The sequence below is a fragment of the Vanessa tameamea genome, chromosome 2, assembly GCF_037043105.1.
Source record: "Vanessa tameamea isolate UH-Manoa-2023 chromosome 2, ilVanTame1 primary haplotype, whole genome shotgun sequence".
Classification (NCBI taxonomy): Eukaryota; Metazoa; Arthropoda; class Insecta; order Lepidoptera; family Nymphalidae; genus Vanessa; species Vanessa tameamea.
The window spans coordinates 3,590,575-3,612,810 of record NC_087310.1 but is presented as its reverse complement, the minus strand read 5'-3'; the positions used below and the strand labels follow the sequence as shown (position 1 = coordinate 3,612,810).

General features: G+C 28.6%; 2 protein-coding genes across 2 annotated transcripts in view; one reads left to right on the top strand and one right to left on the bottom strand.

The window, feature by feature from the left end:
• The window catches only part of LOC113399726 (facilitated trehalose transporter Tret1-2 homolog), a 19,700-nt gene extending 18,859 nt beyond the window's left edge, over positions 1–841 (top strand). The window contains exon 4 of the mRNA XM_026638938.2: positions 274–841. Within this exon, the coding sequence (XP_026494723.1) occupies positions 274–462 (189 nt within the window). The 3' untranslated portion in view covers positions 463–841. The remainder of the gene's footprint in view (positions 1–273) is intronic.
• Positions 518–22,236, bottom strand: LOC113399725 (myrosinase 1-like). Its single transcript, XM_026638937.2, has 7 exons — positions 21,973–22,236; positions 8,416–8,534; positions 7,560–8,135; positions 6,093–6,187; positions 4,609–4,914; positions 2,892–3,133; positions 518–787 (listed from the first exon to the last, which is right to left on the bottom strand). Exons 1-7 carry the CDS (start codon positions 22,014–22,016, stop codon positions 580–582), a joined length of 1,590 nt encoding a protein of 529 aa, XP_026494722.1. The 5' UTR covers positions 22,017–22,236; the 3' UTR covers positions 518–579.

The following is a 22,236-nucleotide window of genomic DNA, read 5'->3' as shown; positions in this document are numbered from 1 at the left end:
AATTGTGTAGGTGGCTAGGTTTTTTAGTACATGATATCTGTGTAGTATAATTATATCGCAACTAATTAATTGTTTACTATCAGCGATTTTTTTTATCTCATCAAAACATATTATGTTTGATAGGTTTGGTTAGATATAAAACGGTTTTTTTTTATATATTTATCCTTTAGTTCTTTTTTTTTAAATTATTCGGTATGTTTTGTATTTATTTATGCATTTTATTCAATTGCAAAAGTATATTTTTCATTAATTGTATAATTTTTTCCATTTCAGGTAGTAAAGGATGCTTGGGGTATATACACAGTATTCTGGGGCTTCTCGGTGTTCTCCTTTCTGGGGCTATTATTTATGCTCGCGGTGCTGCCCGAGACCAAGGGGAAGTCGTTCGCGTGCATCCAGGCCCAGCTGCGGAGAGACGTCGCACGAGACAACGCTAGCAAACTCATGACCGTCGAGTATTAATACAGCTAGCTTAGCATAGGCTTAAATTAGGGATCGAGTCGAAATGAAACTTAAGTTATCGAGTAATTAATGTAATGATAGTTTTACATACGTACTTAGTGGTGTAAATATACTACGTCATACGACTAGCCTATAAAGGGGTAACATGGAAAGTATTGTGGGAATGAGGTTCGAAGTCCCGGAGAAGGCGGTGAAGTCTTCGGGGTCGTAGTTGGCGGGCAAGGCGCGTGACGACACGACCTTCGCGTAGAGCCGCGCCGAGTCCTTCGGCGTCCTCGTCCTATTGGGACTGTTGAAATCGACCAAGTATAGACCGAAGCGGGACCTGCAATTGCATTTACAAACATGATGAGTGAAAATATATCAAGATTTGAGACAAGATGTGTTTCATTTCAAATTCCTATTGAATATACAATAATATATAAAACATTTTGTTATTTTCAATCATTATTAAACTTAATCATAGAGTCGTTTCCTTATTTTCTGTCTGAAGTGGTTTTTAATATTGTTATTCGTACCATAAATAATTACTCAACATTTTTTAAATTTACTCGCTTTTATAGCATTTTAAATTGTCAACAGGAAATTATAAAATACTTTAATTGCGCAATTATAATTGAGGTGTTGAAATGTTTATTTTATTCACAATCATGTTATGTAACACATTAGGCTATCAGCTTTTTTGAATAGTGACATCTATTAAAAATAAACACTTATTGAACCCCTACGTAGTTGACTGACGGAACTTCGAACGAATGTTCTAGAGCTATTCTTTATATAAATTCAAAAAATCATCAAGAGATGTCGCTGTCTGCAGTTTACAATTTACATCTTTATATCTTATGATTAATTGATTTCGATTATATCAAGATATTACAATTTTTATCTCACTGCATTGTTATTTAAATAATTATATTGTTTATACAATGTATATGTTTGATTACTTATCGTTGTATCAAAACATAAACAAGTCCGATACGATGTCACTAGATATGCTATTGTATTTATATTTTTATTGCAACTAACTTGCAAATGACGCACGAAAATTATTATTTTTTTATTGAAAATGGGTAGTGTCCGGCCTAAGGTCGATTTCATACCGATACAGAAGCCGAAGTTTACCCTGAGAAATTAAGTTGCAGTTTGACTATAAGTAATCAGATTTATGTTTTTTTTTTTAAGTTTATTGTAATTGCAAAGAACTTTCTAATTGTCAAAAATAATAACGAATAAAATATTTATAATAATATATATAGTAGAATAACAATCACAATAAGTGACTTTTAAGCTATTTCTAGTCAATTACATGCACATTTTTTTAAAATGTGATAATAAAAATGAAAGTAATAATATGCTAACTATAATAATCAGTGATTTACCAACAACAATCTTTTCTCATTAGATCACCAACTTTTTTCAAAAATTTAATCAGAAAGTGAAGTTCGCTACGGAACACTTCGCCGTCTTAAGAAGTTTGCTATCTGAGCTACATTGATTAGATAATTTTATTAAATACGCGTACAAACTTGTTTTGTTTTGATTCACTATTAGCGATGGCGTCTAGGACGTATTTCAGTGTGACTCTAACACTGCGTTCTCGTTCAATCCCGATACTTTAATTGTAAGTTTGTAGTAACCTCGACATATTAAATCCGTTCCTGGATATGTAAATTTAGCCGTTCTATTTTTGAATAACATTATAAAATTTTATTAAAAATTTTCGAAGCTATCCAAATGATTTTAAAAAATCGACAATGTATTCGAAACTCAAATTTTATTTGTACAACCTCAAAGTACCAAAACATCCTTGGCACTCTTTCTACACTGATAATAGCATTTCATATGCAGGGCACATAGTCCAAAGGCACGTATGTGTAGCATCTGTTTACATTTTAATGCAATTTTCTTGCGTCACGATACATTCACACCTTAGAAGATGAAGAGTATACATGTTTAAAATTAAGATTACGATTATTTTTGTGAGTATTTATTTTAACCAGCTGACTTAACGTTTTTAATCTGCTTGTTCTTAACCCATATGTACTCTGTGGATTTCAGGTCTTTCAGAAATATGTCGAAGATTCCTCGATAAATATCGGATATGAAAAATAAACAGTTACTCGTATAATTATAAAGTAACTGAATAATTACATTTAAACTAATGGAGGATAAGAAATAAACAGTCCACCAAAGGCATTATAGTCGTGTCCTGGAATAAGCTCCAAAACTTTCCCTCAAAAAGGGGCAAAAGGCCTTCACCCAACATTGGGAAATTTACAAGCTGTTACTAACTAAATTTTTTAATTGTCCTAACTGGCCTTATCTCTTGAAAAACAATACTTAGTCTTAATCAAGCACATAAAAAAATCGGGTAAAATTCACGTGATCATCTATATTAAATAATTTGTAATAAATAAAAATTGACTTACCCATAGCCATCATCCCACTCCCAGTTGTCCATCAGACTCCAAGCGAAGTAGCCCTGAACGTTACTATGATCTTCGTGTATGGAATGCAGTAAAGAATTCAAGTAATGGCAGTAATACGACACGCGGGCATCGTCCTCGACACCGCTGAAATCGGCGTAACCATTCTCCGTCACGATTATGGGCATATCTTTGTACGTTTTGGTAATCCACGCGAGGAGTCGACGGAAACCAAACGGCACCACCTAAATACATAATATAATTAATTACGTTGAACAATGTGACGCTATAAAATACTTAAATAAATAATATAAATGCTATGTTTTTTGTAATATTATACACTCGACTCGGTGGGACTCGATAACCCTGTTTGTATTAGAAAAGCGTTAACTCGCGTCAATATCAGCCAAACCGTTGAAATAATTTTAGTCTAGTTTATTGTATAGTATGTGTATGTATGTGTGTATATTTTAACTGCATAACGAGTGCATGTACATTTAAATTATATGTGTTATTATTATTATCAATTTAATTGCAAGATTGTCTTGAAAACTATGCATACTGAAAAGGTCGTTTCTAGTGTTGCAACATAATTGTTAAAGTTTTCAAATGTAAACATTATTATCTTATTTTTTTTTTAGTGTGAAATAACAAAAAACAAATGTCGTGCTGAAACGTATATACATATTTTTATTTAATATTCGCGTGCAAACCCACAACAGTTTCTATGTTACAAGTCATTGACAGTTCTTGTTAATATTTTATTTTTCTCTTAACTTCTTCGATCGACATTGAAAGTATCATCCATACTTAATAAATGTGACGTATAATGTTTTAAGGCAAAGAAATTAAATTGAAATTATTCACAAATATTATTACAATCTGTAACACTGTTCCACCAATCATACAATGAAAATACAATAAGAACAAATATTTATATTAAAAATATATACCTCACTTGAGTAAACTTTAAAATGAATAGGTATATTTCGAAATGATGACATCATTATTTCAGTATAATACCTATTTTTTTTTCGTGATCTTAATAAATAAAGACTTTCTTCATTTCCATTAAAAACTCAATATTATAAACTAATAAGTATTCACAAACTAAAAGATACTAAAGCTACTTTACTAATCATGATCGCGCGAAATGTCGACAACAACGCTAGTATTTTCCTGTGGATGATTCCTATCCTCTGGAGTCAATGAGACGGTACTATATGGTTAACAAAGGTTTTTTCCAAATTGGCAATAAACTGTTTAAGTATATCCTGCTGCTAACTGTTAACAATTCAGTCGTATAAAATGTGTAACTTTATGAACTTGCGGCTTTACCCTCGCGAAATTTATAAAATACAAACTTACAACCCCTGTTTTCCCCGTTAGGAGTGGAGTTTCATAAAACTAGTTCTATTCAGTTCCTACCAAATTCATGTTTGTAGGTGTTATATTTTTTGAGAATTCGTGATTAATCAGTGAGTGAAATTTCGATTTTATATATATATTTATATTATAATGACGGATGATTTACAATTGTAATGTGACGTAAATTCCGAACAAATAATATATTAAGTACCTATTAAGTTAGTATACAATACAAAGTCGCCTTAAATGTATCTTTTCTCGTTATCTAATCCCACACAATTTACAAAGGCTCTGTACTGTGTAGGTATAATTAAGAATGTAGCGTTTGTATATGTAATCATTTTAAAATTACCTTAAGCCACGACGACGATGATTTCGAAGGCCACTTCGGGTCTTGAACCCGAACGATGCCAATGTCATTTTCATGAGAAGGAATTGCGCCGACTTCCCCGTCAGCCATACTTAATAGGTATGTTGTATAATGATTTAAGCCAAAGAAGTCTGCCGTGCCACGGATATATTCGACTTCTTCAGGTGTAAATTTGGGCAAACGGGATCGGCTGTAATTTTGCTGACGACTTTTTTCGTCTACCAGCTGAATTAATTCAGGTGGATAGTTTCCTTCTGCTGAATACACTGGATGCGCATACCAACCAAGCTATAAACAAAAATAAATAAATATAATACACTGGCAAGACAGATGAAATAATAACACAGATTTTTCAAAAATTATGATTTTAGTAAATTAAAAAGATAATCAATTCTGTCAATTCGGTATCTATTTTTGTGTATATTTAAATTTATATATCATGATACTCCGTTCGTTAACCATCATCGCCATTTAATTTAATATATACAAATAAAAATAATCTTTATTAGAACAAGGTTAACTTATTCTTTTTTTTAAACGGCACTCAAGTAATTATCGCTAACTCATTAACGACAAATTTTTAAAAAGGAAATAATTTAAAATAAGAATATAAAAATACAAGAACAGTTCGCTATCACTGTCACGCAATTTTATTAAGTTATTAATGATAAAACTTTAAATAAGGTCGCGCACGTAAGCATTTTGTGTGACGAGAAAATTAGGGCATTAGAAGATAAAAATCCTTATTATAATGAGATAGTAAAGGCCAGTGCCGCAGATAAATTCTGAATCGCGAAAAGAAGTATCGAAACGACCCCATTTTTATATATGTCAAGGCAAAAATATTCTTAAAAGGCAATTACTATTATCCGTGTCACTTTTAATAAATCGATCTAAACTAAATATTTGAGAGGTTGCTCTAACACTGGATCGTGTAATCCGGTTTTTTTAAATTCATATTGTAAAGCATCGATAGTGCTAGGAGTGACATTAAAAACATATTTAAGTAATTAGTTTTTAATAAAATGTTCTTACTACGTCAATACAAATTTATCAATATTTGCTTGCTTCCATTAATTCAAATAGTTTTAATTAAAGAATTAGTAGATTGGGTATTGACATTTGAATGTTTTTTTTTAATTATAATTTGCCAAGAATCCTAAGGAACGTATTATTTAAACCTAATTGATTTAGTTTTTTATTACTATCAAAGCCTGTTTTTGAGAAATTACAAACATATTTATGTTGCCCTCTAGTTAAACGCAATTAACCTGTTAGGCATGGGGACGATAATAGCCCATGGATTCTTCAACTTCGACCTGAACCTGAAACTTCTATCGCTTAGCGAGCCGAACCGTTGAGCTATTGACCCAGAATTTTATCTATAATAAACTTGAATGGTGTCATTATACTTATTTTAACAAGTTCAATAAAACTATAAATAAATGAAAGGATTAGGTACTAACATGAGTTTTTAGATAGAGTTCCGCAGCTTCTTTGTCCTTCGAAGAATTCGTTTTTGGTTCCGCCCAATTTGAATCTAATGACATTCCGATTTTTCCTGGAAATATATAAATGAAATTTAAATTTGCATAGGTATTTCTCATGTTTATAATACAACACTAATTTTATATAATTAAGCCTTATATCAAACTTTTGTCAGACTGAAAAGAATATTGCAATAAGAGAGTAATGTCAAAGTCATACTTGATTGCCATAAAATTGTATTCAATTAAAAAAGGACTGCGAGACTGGTTTATGTTTATGGTTGCTGCTTCGTTCAGTGTGGTCTTGGCGTTAAATTATATAGCCTACAACCTTCCTCAATTAACGGAGCATCTAACGCAAAAATAATTATAGAAATCGGATGAGTAATTCTTAGATTAACGAGATTCAACCATGCAACCTCCAGCTTATTATATACATATTATTTATATATATTACCTATATAGATTATTAAAAAAAATAGTATAGCTGATTGAATAAAATATATTATAATAGTATATTTGCAATTCCAAGAATACATCGCACTGTTAATAACCTACAATAAAAATAACATTAACTTATATACATATGTATGTATAAAAATGTAAGTATAAGTTCAGTTTATTGCTGTCAAAGATAACATTGTTCTACTCGTGATAACATTCTATTTTATGGTAAATAGAGTAAATAGAAAAAAAACCGATACTGTCCAGTGGTTAGAACATGTAATTCTGTAACAAAGGTAACGGATTCAAATAAGTGTGCATAAATTATGAAAACCGTCAAGAGGAATTCGCATGCGTCTGAACAGTGTGGTGGAATAAGCTCCAAAATCTTCATATCAAGAGAAAAGTAGACCGAAGTCCAACAGTGGGTCATTTAGTGACTAAAGTTTTCTATTTAATATAAAATAAATATTAATTATCAAATATGAAAATATTTTATTAGAGAGCTTAAAAAACGTTCCGTCTTTGTATGTCCAAGGACAAACGGCGGTCAAGGTAGACGGTATTAAATAAAAACATGATTAAGAACAAAAAACCACAAACAAGTAATTTTAATTGTTGAACATACCAATCAACTATTTTAACATACTTAACAATTTAATACAGCGATCATGCGTGCAAATTATACTCGCATTCCGTGCTTTGCTGGATACGCGACCGAAGTAACAGATATCATAAATGTCATTTGTAGGAGATAACTAAGATATTAATCTGTACCAATATAATAAAGTTGAATAGTTTGTTTGTCTTTTTATGTTTATCTAGTTTTAACAGTAGATTAAAAAAATATTATTGCATTTGCGCGAAACAGCTTGTGCGATATTAAACTAGCATTGAAATGAATTATATTCGTATATAAAATAATGTATGTGGGAAACATATTTCCTAAATTAAGGATTGATTAAATTGAGATTTTATAGCACAGATAAAAAATAAAATTACCTCCATATAATGGACGATATTGTTGGTCGAATAAATGGTAGACGCTGGCGTGTGCTTTCAGTAGGTTGTGAGTGCAAAGATATTCAGCAATACCATGGCGATTGAGAGCCGGCGCTCTGTAGGTATTACCGTAACCTTCCAAGCAAGTCTGCATTGGCTCATTGAAGGTCACCCAATATTTCACTTGACTGGCAAAGTTTTCGAACAAGACATTTGCGTATTCTGCATAATAGTCGATTATGTGAGCGTTGGTCCATCCACCGATGTCTTGCAGTTTTTGAGGAAGATCCCAGTGGTATATCGTTACCATGGGCGTAATATTGTACTTCTCGAGTTCATTTAATAGATTTTTATAATACTGAATGCCAAGAGGATTGACTTGGTTAGCCAAGCCGGTAGGTAATATCCTAGGCCAGGATATAGAGAATCTGTAAATGTCTACACCTAGTTCGTGTATCATTTCAGCGTCTCTTTTGTATAAGTGATACGAGTCAGCCGCCACATCGGCGTTGGAACCATCTTTGGTGAATGTTGGATTGTTATGCACTAAGTGGTCCCATATACTTTCCGTCTTGCCTGAAAAGTTGTAAAGAAATATTCAATCAGTAATGTTCTTAATTTCGCGTAACAACAGATTAGGTAATGAATTAGTTGTTGTTCATTTTTAATGAACTTCAAAATCATATCAACTTCCAAAAGCGAGAACTATAACCTCATAATAATTTGATGGATCGAAGCTATTTAAAAATTCATAAGAAGAAATATCAGAGAAACATATTCTTATCAACGTGTTCAATAAAAGCGAAAAAAAAATTTTTTTTTTTTATATATAATTGTAGTAAATAGTAAATATTACCATCTTCATTCCATCCTCCCTCGATTTGAATAGATGCGGTGGAGACGCCAAATAGGAAGCCTTTCGGGAATGTATAATTAGTCTTCGGGCCTCCAGCTAAATTTAATATTTCGGCATACCTGCAACAAATTTTAACGCTTAACATTTATACAAAATAAAAATATTTACACAATTCGAACAGTCTAGCAGGACAATTGAAACTCCATGCTGATAAAACAAAATAAATATAAAACCGCGAAAATCTCAAAAAGATAAAATTTATTTAAAACTAAATTTATAATATGAAATTAAAACTAAATCTGATAATAAGAAAAAAAATTAAGCTTAAATAAACTAACATGCTAAAATGATCTGGTAACAAAAATATAATAGATTATAATATGCTTCAAACTTTTCTTACTCTGTATTATTAACAATCCTATATACTAAAGTTAATGCACCTAAACTACCAGAGAGATGTTGATAGAGATTTCTTCATAGTGATCATTTCTACCACGATATTTAATAATATAATATTACAGACGTTTTCTAATATTAAAAATATTCTTTTAGGCTAACATTGCATACGCTGACTAAACATTAAGCTATATAAAATATGGCTTATATCTTAATAAATCTTGTTAATGTAGCATCAAAAGTTAACCTGTAATTAGTTAGCGAGCAAAAGAACAAGCGCAAAAACGCGATGTTTCGAACTAATTGGAGATGTCTTCATTCGTTTAAATTAAAAAAGTTATTAAAAAAGTTAATTTTGTCAGTGTGAAGTCGTTACGGTTAACTAAAACTGGTTATTAAAACATATTGTTTCATATATATGGTTAATAAACCATAATCACCATCATGATCATCATAATATTAAACACTAGAAACAAATGACCGTGTAAATGAACATATATTTATTATTTAAATTATTAATAATAGAACATGGATTTTTTTTATTACGAGTTCTTTATTTTATTTTATAAATATTTTTATACATGATGTGCGAGCATTATTTCGTGTTAAATGGACGTTATTAATTGTATGAATTTTATTAAATCATTAATTTGGAAATTTTCCTATGATTTTATTAATTTATTGCTAAAAATAAACTTGTATATTTAATACATGTAATAAATTACGCTTTTATTTTAACGTTATGTTAATAAGTTATGATTGTTCGTTGTGCAAATTTATTTTATTCTACATTATAAAAATATCAAGACCGGTTGAATGATTAATATTTTAATTTTAAGTACTTATATAAAAACAATGAATAAAATACACTTCTAAAATTCTAAATAAAAGCGCTTCCATAAAAACATATCCGACAGCCTTTTTTTATACAAATTTAACTATCTTAAAAAACGCTAAGGATGCTGCTAACTATATTTTTTTTTAACGATAATTAACAATATAGTTAATGGCTTTACGGTAATCACATAAGCTGAAGTTCTTTATGCTAATTACCATCGATGAGTTCCATTAATCACACGATAGGTTATATTGGCTAAATTTGTTTATTTTCAGACTTAATAACTTTTAAAAAATTGTCAAATAATGTGTATCTAACATTATTTGGCAATTTTTATAATTAATTAGAAACAAATTATATTTTTTGTAAATGATATTATAGTACTTTGTGATAAAACAACTTCGCACTATATGATTATGACTTAAAAAGGTCTCAAGTAACATAGTAGTTAAAATAAAGTACCTATGCATTGTATATGAATAAAATGTTTGCATACAATTTCATGTTTTTGATTTTAATCTCTCAATCAGCACTCAACGGGGGAACAGCAGTCTACCGGGGAACTGAGGTACTTGCTTTAGACTTGAACAAGCACTTGTTTAACTAAGCACCTTGCATTCAGGGTCCACTATACGAATCATCCTATTGACTTTTTTCAAATTTCAAATATTTTTTACCTTTCCACATTAAAAGAACCGTCAGCGTTTGTAGTGCGAATGTACATTCAATTCTATACAAAGATTTTAAAAAGTAACACATACATTAATACAAAAATATATATAAAGGCAAACGATATTACCCTGAGGTAAGTAGCTAGTCCCTAGCTGCTTTCATACATAACTACTGGTTGCTACTTCCTATAAAATGCATCGCCAACCACGGGATCAAAATCAAAATCAATACTTTTACAAGCATTTTTAAATCGTCATTTAACAAACTATATAAAGTTAAGTTATCACCGTTTCGGAATGTAGATTCTACCGAGAAGAACATTTTCAACATTTAAAAATACAAATATTCTTATAACTGTAATAACACACGTCATTTAAAGAACAATACAAAGTATTGATGCTTTGTTTGATTAGTGAATTGTACCCAGAACAGTATTTTATGTTACAAATATTATTAATATTATTATTCTCAAATATTGGCATGGAACATCTATTAGAATTGAGGTAAATGTCAGAAAGTAATATGCGACATTAACTTCTATAGTTATAATAACACACTTATCACCGTAAGTGTGTTGTCACCAGTGTGATACCAAGTGAATTGTTATAGAAACACAACCCATCAGATAAATATAGACTGTTATTGCTGGGCTCTATAAAAACTTAAATTCGAAAAAGTCGAAAATGCATACTTCAATTATCTTTCCAGATTTTTGAAACAATATCTAATTTGGCATATGATTCGGTTTCAAGTGTTAATAATTACGCAATAACGTGTCATCCACGCAAGGTCGTCGTGACAGAACGTTGAACTAGGTCCATTTCGCGACGATTAACGTCAATAAGCACGTCCGTCATGATGTATGAATAGACCATTTACTCCAAATAGATAACAATGGAAAAGGAAGAATCGTCTCTAAAGAATACAATGTTGGATAAAAACAATTATACTCAAACACTCTGAGATAAGTCGCCATAGAATAGTTTACGTAAATTATTTTTATTTTAGGTTTAGAGTCAATTTTCACACAGATATACAAATTGTGCGGTAGGTATTCTGAATTTTCATTTGGAATAATTCTTAGCTAAATAAATATTTATTTAAAAAAAAAATAACATTTCTAAAAGCGGTTCGTAAATAGAGAAATCTCTAAAAATAACTACATTTATTTTCAATGAAGTTATTTTTCTATTTAGTTTACAATATATGTATATTAGTATAACTGTAGGTCGGTCGGTTGTGGGTATCTACGCTTGGAATTTTGATCTTCCCAGAATATTGTTTCCATAAAATCTATCAATATCATTAATTAATTAAACTTATCAATTGATCCATTCATTTATTAACATTTTTATAGTTGTTATTAACTGATCTTCATTGTTACATTATTATAATTATATTGTAATTTTACGAACAACTCTTCTTAAACATCTTCTTAAACTCCTTGAAATTTTGTCTCATTTGATATGCCACGAGTCCTTTTCGTTACACTGAACAATTAAATACTCCCAAGCGTGTTTTCTAATTTCTTAAAATAAATATTAAATATTTTAATACACGACTACATTTTTTTTTATCCCTGCACTATTATTGATATATATAAAAACGAAAGGATTATATACATATTGGCCCTATATATACAGTCACTTACATATAAATTAGGTACCCATGTACAGTATTCCTATAATATCGACAATTACCGTCTCTTAATTATAGATTTCCTTCTCTAAGGATCTCTTTCGTAACGTCTGTCTAGACAGTAGATTAGACAAAATATTGACCTCAAAATATTATACACAAGATTATAAGTTCTAAACCATGTAAAAGTTTAAACCCTGAACTGTTAATTTGAACGCACTAAGCAAAGATACACCAGACCGTTTTGAAAAATAAATTAAGTTAGAATTTTAATTGAAAGAGGTTATATATAAACATCACGACATTAAGTATAATAATATGCAATAATAAAACGATCGTCATTAATAACTGCTGATATACAACGTATGAACATAAAAAAAAAATCTACGGTTTTGTTCAAATCATTAAAAGACAATAAAACATGCTTGTATATATATATAGAATATATTTTAAAGTAAAGGTATACAAACGTCGATTTTATTCTGCTTATTCAATAAGTTTGTTCAACGACCCATTCTAAATTATCTGCACAAAATATTAATTAAATAGTTTTTCATTTATTCTACGTATATTTCTAATTATATTATTATGTAACAGACAATGATTCTTAAGAAATTATTTATTTTCAAAAAACAAAGTATATTCTTACTTTAGAAATGCTTTAGGTGTCTCGAAAAATGCAAATATATTTTTGTTCTTGATTTTTGAATACTGTTAATAACAAATGATTCTCGGTTTTCTTTTATCTATGACAACGGATACTTATGTCATTATCATTTCAATGTAACACGAACTTGTTAACTATGTAATGATCTATCAAGATTTGCAAATACTAATTTGAGTCTGCGGTCTAGCCGACTTTTTATTGCAAATCGAAATTTATATTATGCAACCGAATTCTTAACCAAAGCATATATTATAATGTCACGACTGTCGTAAAAAAACGCAAAATTATATAGAAATACTAGCTCTGCCCGCGACTTCGTGCGCGTTTTATACAAATTTAACAAAAAAGTTATTGTTGTAGCCCAAGTTACTCCGTATTACATCAGCTATCTGCCAGTGAAAGTCCCGTCAAAATCGGTTTAGCCGTTCCAGAGATTAGCCGGAACAAACAGACTGACAGACATACAAAAATTTAAAAAAATATTATTCTTATATATATATTATGTAGCATATATCGTTTATTTAGAATTTAAAAAAGCGTAAAACGGAGCGAAACAAGACAAATTAAAAGACACGAAAAAATTAATGGACTTCTTTCAAAATTTCATGTATGTATGTGTGTTGTTATTGATAATTATACAATTATAAATAATAAAAACAAAGCTTTATTTATTATTGTGCAACAAAACTATAAGACTGATCGACGTTATCATTTAATATCAATGTATGCTACAAAGATATCTTATTTTGATAAAATACGAAATACTATCAAATGCAAAAATTAAATATATACAGAAAATATTATGATATTCCACACAATATAATATTCAAATAGCTAATTCTTGTTATAATAGCAATAAATTAAATATACAATAATATACGTAATGAACCTGGTTAAGCCGCTCAGTTCCGGCACAGCAGAATTAAGACACCCAATCTCAAACCGTAGGTGTCCTAAGAGCCGACTCGTTACTTTACTTTATACTTTATTGGACACCATACGGAGAAAATAAATAAATACAACATGGATCCAGCCTAAATAAAAGAGGCGTACAATTTTGGCGACCTTATCGCTACATAGCGATCTCTTCCAGGCAACCAACACTTCTTATTATTATAAGTAATATAATTTTGTTAATGCGCTCTAAGCACACAGATGGTGACAGATGAGGACAATTGGATATAATATTATGGTAGGCCCTTCTTCATTCGGTTACAGTGACCCGATAAGTAGGACGAAGGCATTTTACTTGGTGGTAGATCTTTGTACAAGCCTGACTGAGCAGGTAAGGCTAGTATGGTGTACCGCCATACGACGATACTTAGTGCTGTTGTGTTCCAAATTGAAGGGTGAGTAAGCTAGTGAACCTACAGGTACAGTGATCGTAAAATCATAGTCTCCAAGATTAGTGGCGATATTAATTAGAAATAATTCTTACGAAGCCATTGTCTATGAGCGGTATTGTTCACGTACCATCAGGTGGCCCATTCGCCAGTTCAATTAATGGCTAATTAACAACCCATTAATGGCTAACACCTGGACAAGCTCCGCCCGGGGCATTCATTTTCCTTATGTTGTAATTTACTGCTGAGTATAAGATGAATATGAAAGGCGAATTAAGAGCATTCAATCTCCGTGGTGCTTAGATTTGCGTGCGTGAAATTGTGGTTTTCCACTCCACATATACAACCTATATTATTATTATAGAATAATGAAATATATATATATATATATAGATATAGGACATAGAATAGTGATTTGACGTAGCAAATTAAAAACACGTTGTTTCCAACTTATAACGACGTTACTTCAAACTGAATTAATATTGAATTAATAACAATGAAATAAGTTTGATACCTATTATATATTGTTATTTCAGTATTTATTCATAAAATATTTTTTATTAGTTTAATTGTCGCAATAATTATTATATCACTTCAAATTTTCTTTATTATTAATTAAATGTATCTTAAAATTAACTTCACATTATCAGTGATCTAAATTTACAACGACCTATTTATATTAATTTCTATTAATTGATAACTTAACATAGTTATTTGGTCACTATTAACTGAACGGAGTTGACATTGACACAAAAAGGCAAGAATTTATAGGGCGAAGTTATTTCCGTAAGGAAAACCTTCTACTGTCACCTTTACATACACTTGCGGAAAAATATAGAACTACAAAGGTTGAGTCATCGAGCCAATATCGACTTTATTTTAGTTAACTCTATTTATATAAAAACTTTAATTTATATTAATTTAAAAAAATATGTTTTATATATAATAAAATAAATAAAAAAATATGTCTTTGTATGTCTAATGTCAAATATTAAACGAATAATTAGAAAGTAATTTTACAAAATAAAATGTTTACGAAATTTATTATCCAAGAGGTTATTGACCTTTGATTTTAGTTTCGAGTGTACACACATTAAGGAGTAAAAGTTTATTAGCTTATGAAAGTTAACAACATAAAGAGCGAAACGTTGAGCTATGGAAAGCTAAAAATTAATTTAATATCTTTATTAAACAATTTTATTACATGAAAATTTATAACCACTTATTCTAAAGTGGATGTTTTGATGATATTTTATTTTAGTTCTATACGAGAAATAAAATAAACAAACGCAATCATCCATATTCCGTGTACAAAAACTTATTTCTAAATCAAACAACACTAGTAATAATACACAAAAAATATAACGCGAACATTTTGACACATTAAGTGATTGCCGGACAAACGTTAAAAAAACTCTACGATAAATTTAAATAATTATTCATGTAGTCACTTAGCTAGGCTGGATTAAAAAAATATATGGCATTATAATTTTTTGCTCATTGTTATAGATAAATTTATCTGTCACTACAAAATTATGAGGGCCGTTAGTTTGTAACAAATCTAGGTATATTATAAACTGTCGAAAACTTGGAAACGGAACATTCGATTTTAAAACATATAAAATTACGATAGCTTATATTTTTTTAAGTTAGGTTAGCTTAGGTCACATTATAATTTAATTTAAATATGCTCCTTTCATAATTTTATTCATAGCTTACAATATGGCAACATTTATTATGAACTAACAATATCTCTTTCGATTATTAGGTAACGTTTACACTTGTTTTTAATATCGACATTATTTTTGTAACAATCGTACCACTTTCTCTCAGTCACTTGTTTCTATGTTATAAATATTTTTTGTTATATAATACCTATACGCACAAATGAATGTAAAATTTATGTAACTAATTAAGACATTGCACAAGCATCCGCCATTTCTTATCCTTTTTAAAATAAAATAAAAACTGTCACTTTTAATAGTAGAACATTCAAAATCGAAAAAAAAAACGATTATTATGCAAGTATTCATTAAAGTATAATGGGCGAATGTAATATTTATATTTTAATATTTATGCTCAAGGAAATAAAATTGTGATTCAACATTCGCTGAATATAAAATGTCGAAAAATACTTCAGGCTAATCAAAATAAAAGTTAATCCTGTTTCTGTCATTATTATGTAATAAAAAAAAGTTATAATAAGACATATTATGTTATCAATAAGTAATTGAGACAATAATGTCATTTTTTATATAACAGACAACTAAATTGTTACAATACTTGTATAATTAATACAGAATGAGAAATGTATTACAAAGAGGAAAGTTTTATAATTTATCTTGCAATTTGAGATATAGCTTTAAAGTCGTGCATAACATGCTGTTAAGTTCTGCGATTAGGCAGTATAGTAATTATCTTTGCTTAACATTTTGTGATCTCAAAGGTAGTTAAGAACATATCGCATCACAATATATGTATATACAATGCAATCTTCTGAAGACAATATTACTGAAATAATTTGGAAGTCTTTGTTTTAAGATGTCAGAAAGCCTCTGCATCGCAATGTTAAAATAGTTTTTTTTTCCTAAATAAACAGAACTCTTATGACGTTTTGTTCGTGCCTTTTGCGTATCCTTTTTGTTATTTTGATTCACTTTTTTATGTGCCTGCTTGTTTTTTATTTCCTATCAACGTCACAATCGTCTATTAGCGCATAGTAATTATACCGTTTATAGTAACCGATCGAAAACTAAAAACCTAGTACAAACTTACTTAAAAAAAACTTTTTTAGATACGTTAACCATATACTGTACATACTTGTCAAATATATAATTCATGTAAAACTTTTTATGACTTTTTCAACGTTTTTTTTTGTTATTAAACTAGACAGACTTAAATATAATGTGTTGTATAATTAATAGCTTTCCGATTCGATTTATTTTTTATACATACTATAATTTATTACAAGAACAATAATTGAAATAAATTCTATTTATAGAAAAGCTATCTTCGATAAAATAAAATTATCAAAAATAAATTAAAAATTGTGCCCTTGTTTGAATATTAGATTTTTTAGATTTTGATTCATGCTTATAACTATAAAACCTCACTTTACGAATTATGAGAATATCTAATACGGAGTTATATATAATTTGGTCATATATAAAATTATAAAGTGCAGTGTGTCGAGGAAATCGGAAAGGACATTTAAAAAAAAAACCGGCGCTTCCCAAGAGAGTATTTTTATAACAGCAGCAGATAAGTCTTAGAAAATTTTGTATTTAGTACGATATTTTAGAGTAAACAAGTTCTTTAACTTTACTTTTTGTTTTTTTTGACGGTATTTTATTTTGAACTTATCCATACAAGTCTATAGTAAAATACCATACAACATAAGAAAAAGTATGATAAATTTAATTCAATTCAAATAGACCTTACATAATGTAAATAAATGACACTTGAAAAAAAACGACGTCGTTCGTGCCGTAAGATGTATTAAAATACCTACAGACGGAGAAAAAACATCATAATATGTTAAGACCTAATTTTATTTATGCGCAAATAAAACCAATAACTGATTAATAATAAAACGTAAGACAGCTTCGTTTTAAATCCAAGAATAAACCTATAAATAAATAATTGTATACTACAGTATATATAAAACTATATAATGCCTTTCGCTCTCAACGTCTAGATTCTGTTTAAATATTTGAAGAATGTAACTTTCAAATATGTTCTAGCTTTACAATATAAAATTTGTGCGTATTACTGAGCAATTTAGGATTTTAAATTATTATGATAATTAAAAATCATGTTTCAAGTTCTGGAAGCTCTAGAATGTTGTTTATGTAGAACCAAGACTTAAACATTGTTTTTTTTAAATTTGATTCATAAATACAAGGCGCTTAAATGGTCTAGTCTGAAAAATAGCAACGTGTGTAACCCACGACACAGGTTTCCTAATGTAGGGTCCGGCGATAATCTTATTTGGCAAATTGGTAAAACAATAAAACAATTATTATTCTGGCATAAGTTAATTAAAGAATAGTAACAGAGTAACTTTATGCTAAGTTATATTAAGTTTTATAATTTACTTTATATGAATTTTATTTACAATAAAACTATATAGATTTTTATTTGTTAACCATAGACATGCTTGAATAGCTTATGTTAATCCTTACATAAAACATTTGTCAAAATACTTCTCGTGGAGAACAGTCGTTAGATATTTCATCCTAGATATTATTATAGATCCAGTTTTCTTAAGTTATAAAAACTAGTTTAACCGTTTACCAAGCATTTGTTAATATGTGTATATATAGATCATTTATAAATCATATCACGGTATTAAGTAGATCAATATATTAAAAATAGTTAAGGTATTTAATTAATTTAAAATTATTAACTTATAAATCTGGGCCCTGATTCTGTATGCCACCGAAAACACAAACGAGCTTGTAACACGCTCACGACACGTTTTTGGCTAAAAACGGTATTCCGAATGCTACTGTCAAATCGAAAACCATACCTAGGGTCGTTTAAATCGCGATTTTAACTCGTTTTTAAATGTCAAAATACCACGCTTACATTCCTCGTGTTTTGAAAACGTGGAAGGCATTTAACATAAAAATTTAAATAAATAGAATGTTTTTAATGTGATTTATAAATTATATTGATGGTTTTTAGAGTTATATTTAGTTAAGAAAGTGTTCGTGTTCATATTATGTTACAAAAATATTAAGATGATTAAAAAAAAATTACTACATGTATATGCGATTAAGTCTTAGAAATCCCACATTCAGTTTAAAAATAAAGTGTGCATTAATATGCGAGATATAACAATACTCGCTAAATGTTTTATAATCTAAATTGAGTGATTAAAAGAAGAAAAATATCAAAACATTAAGAACCTTAAGCAATTTAATATCCATACAAGAATGTTAAATTTACCTAAATAAAACTAGAAATATTTCCAAAAATAATTATATGATTGCCTATCGGAGACGGTAAAGAAGGCATTCACTTGAACAAACATGGACAAGCAATGAGCATTGTGTGTTAAACTTAAACTGTTTTTATAAGAAATAATGGTGATCCAGAAAAAAAAGGAAAGCCAGTCACTTTGAAATAACTGTGTTAATGTGAATAAATAATTTAACATTAAACCCATAAAAACGTTACTAGTTTTACAAAAAAATATATGTGTATTTACTTAGCTACAAAAGTTCTATCATAATGAAACTAAATAAATTGATAAGGTTTTGATCTTTTGAAATTCAATAATAAGATGAAAATAGGAGAATCAGTATAGACTTATACTCCTTAAACAAAAATTAATGTTTACAAGATATTAAGATTAAATTACGTAATATTAAAACTCCAAATGTTTTCATTTTTTAACCAATTATAATTACCTTTTTATATGTTTAAAATGAGAATAATATTTTAAATGTATATTATGTAGAAATAATTTTAATATATAAATAGAAATACTACTTATTATTTTAAGTTACTGTATAAAAATATTCTAAATAATACAGTCAATTTAAATTAATGTAAAATCAGCCCGTGCAAATATTATGAATTAACAGATACTGTGTAATATAGTATTTTAGTTAGACATGTTTGTTAGTAATATATTTTATATTTTTTTTGCATTTCTAAAAAAATATTTATTTCTATCATGTACTATCAGATAAATATTTTGACAAAATAGAATTATGCAAAATTTAAAAAAAAGTTTCAATAGATATGTAGTAGATGTGTTATGATTTTGTTTGCTTAATAAAATACTAATTAAGTTTCTGTTTTAAATTATGTAATTGCATTTATTCATTGCAATTCTCTAAATCTATTTACCTGTTTATTAAAATGAGAGGTAATAAAATAATTCCAAAAAGCTGTTACTTTTATTTTACTTAGGTATAATATAAATATTTAAAATATATTAATGAAACACAGAAAAAAATTATTTGACTCAAAGTATATTTATTTGTTCAAACAATTTTCACATAAATATAACTAAACTTAATAAATAAATAAATAAACTGATTCTATTTTATTCTCATCCTCAGTTGATTCCATACTAAGGTATGAGTAAGGTTGTATGAGCATGGAACACTTAAAGTGTTAGGTATTTGTCCTTCCTTTCTTCAACATATTATTTAATGCTAGTTTGGCCAAGGGAAGCTAACTATCAGCGCCCGATCCTTTGATAACTGTCCTTATCTAGAAAAAATGGTGTATAGTATCTAAAAGAAATGAGCGATATATTAAGGTTAGATTTAAGACAGGTACTTCATAAATTAAATTCTAGTTAAAATATCACTTACCTTTATAGATAACTATGTTTCGGTTGTTATAGTGCTGCTTTTAAACAATTTACTGAAATATTTTAAGTTCGTACTGCAGTATAATGTACGAAGAAGAAATTAATAATATCCAATACGTTGACGAAAAGACTGCGCATCCATTTCATTTGAATATATCTCATTGCTCTGGTCAATTCGATTATTTGCTAAGACAAATTTAATTAAAGGTTTTAAATAAAAAATGTTTAAGTAAATAAATATTGTTATTATGACATGTTTACGTTTAATTTGTCTATTATTGTTAATGATGACGTCTGTCTTCATTGCAATACGTTCCGAACAACTTAAAAAAATATATAATTGTTTTAATTTTTTTAAATATTTGTATCAATTCGAGTACATTTTGTTGTTATAGTTAGCATTTATAAATATACAAGTTTTAGTAAAATTTTATGTTAAAATATTTGGTTGTAGTCAAAGAAAATTATTAGATTATTAGAAAAAAAACCGGTGTTAATGTTAAAATATAGGAAATTAATCCAATTGTACATCGTGAAATCTCTCAAAAAAGCATAGACAACATGTCTTAGGGCATACAGAATACCATTGTAAGAAAACATAACTCGGCGTGTTACGGAAACACGTTTGTTTCTTAGCTTGTAATTACGTCACTCGTTTAGGCTCGTTACGAATTGTGGCATAAAGAATCAGGGCCCTGAAATTAACGGGGGTTTTAAAATAAAAAAACAATGGTTTTTTTTTCTTCTAGTCACAAAGAATACATAGATTAATAATAAAGAGAATAATAAAGATTTAGCTGATAAACAAGGTTTTTACTTGGTACAGTTGAATATAATTGTATTTGTTGTTACAGTTAAGGTGAGAAATCATTGTAGAGTCAAAACGGATAAAATGAAGAAATATTAATATTAGTTTCCGATGTTATATTTATACAATTTCGAAGTTCAGGGAAATTCTTCTCCCTACATTTATATACAATAAATTATAGTAAAAATTATAAATTAGATGAAATAGAGAGATTAGATTTGTAAGTATATAGTATAAGTATATATCTCTCTTTGATTTAATTTGAAATACCGATTTAAATTTATTTTACTTTTTATTTCCCACGATAACAAAGAAGACAAATTATCCTATTGTCCTTTAACACGATATCAACTTCAATACAATTTTAATTAATAAATAATGTTAGTTAAGTTTAAAAATTGACGTTATCTAGTACAATGGTAGCAATGATCTAAAGATTAAGATAAAATTGCACTAATTCAAAATAATACAATATTATTTATATACCTGTCGTACCAAAGAGTTTATGCATTTTGAAGGATAATTTCAACCTTCACATAGAAAGGTTGTACAAAATAATTATACTTCAAAAAAGTTTTAGGAAGCGACCTACAATCGCTATGAAAATTCTAAACATCAAAATTTAATTATATTTTAAGTGAGTAAAAGAAATTGACATATTTTAATCGAAATATAAAATTGATTGTTAAATAAAAGCATAGTATATTAAATATGATGAAAATGTTATATCGTTGATCGGAGAGTCCTTTATTTTCCTTATTTTTTTTTATTAAAAAATAATAAGCAAGCATGGATCATATTGCCAAGAGTTATTATATAAAAATTAAAATAAATATATTGAATTCAATAAATACCACTTACCCATAGGAAATTAACACAGCAAAATAAAATAAAAATTTGTACATCTTGTTTGACTTCTACACTATCTATATAAAAATATCACTTTAAAATATCACTTCAAAAATTATAAATTTAATTGCTCTATGTTTTAATCATGGCTACAGTCTTGACTTTATAAGTAATTGTTAGTTTGATTTTTGGCGCGAAGGTTGAATAAAGTCGACGTGCAACGTGCGCGCCAGTCGAACGCGCACTGTACTGATACGCTGTCCAGACGAAAAAGAT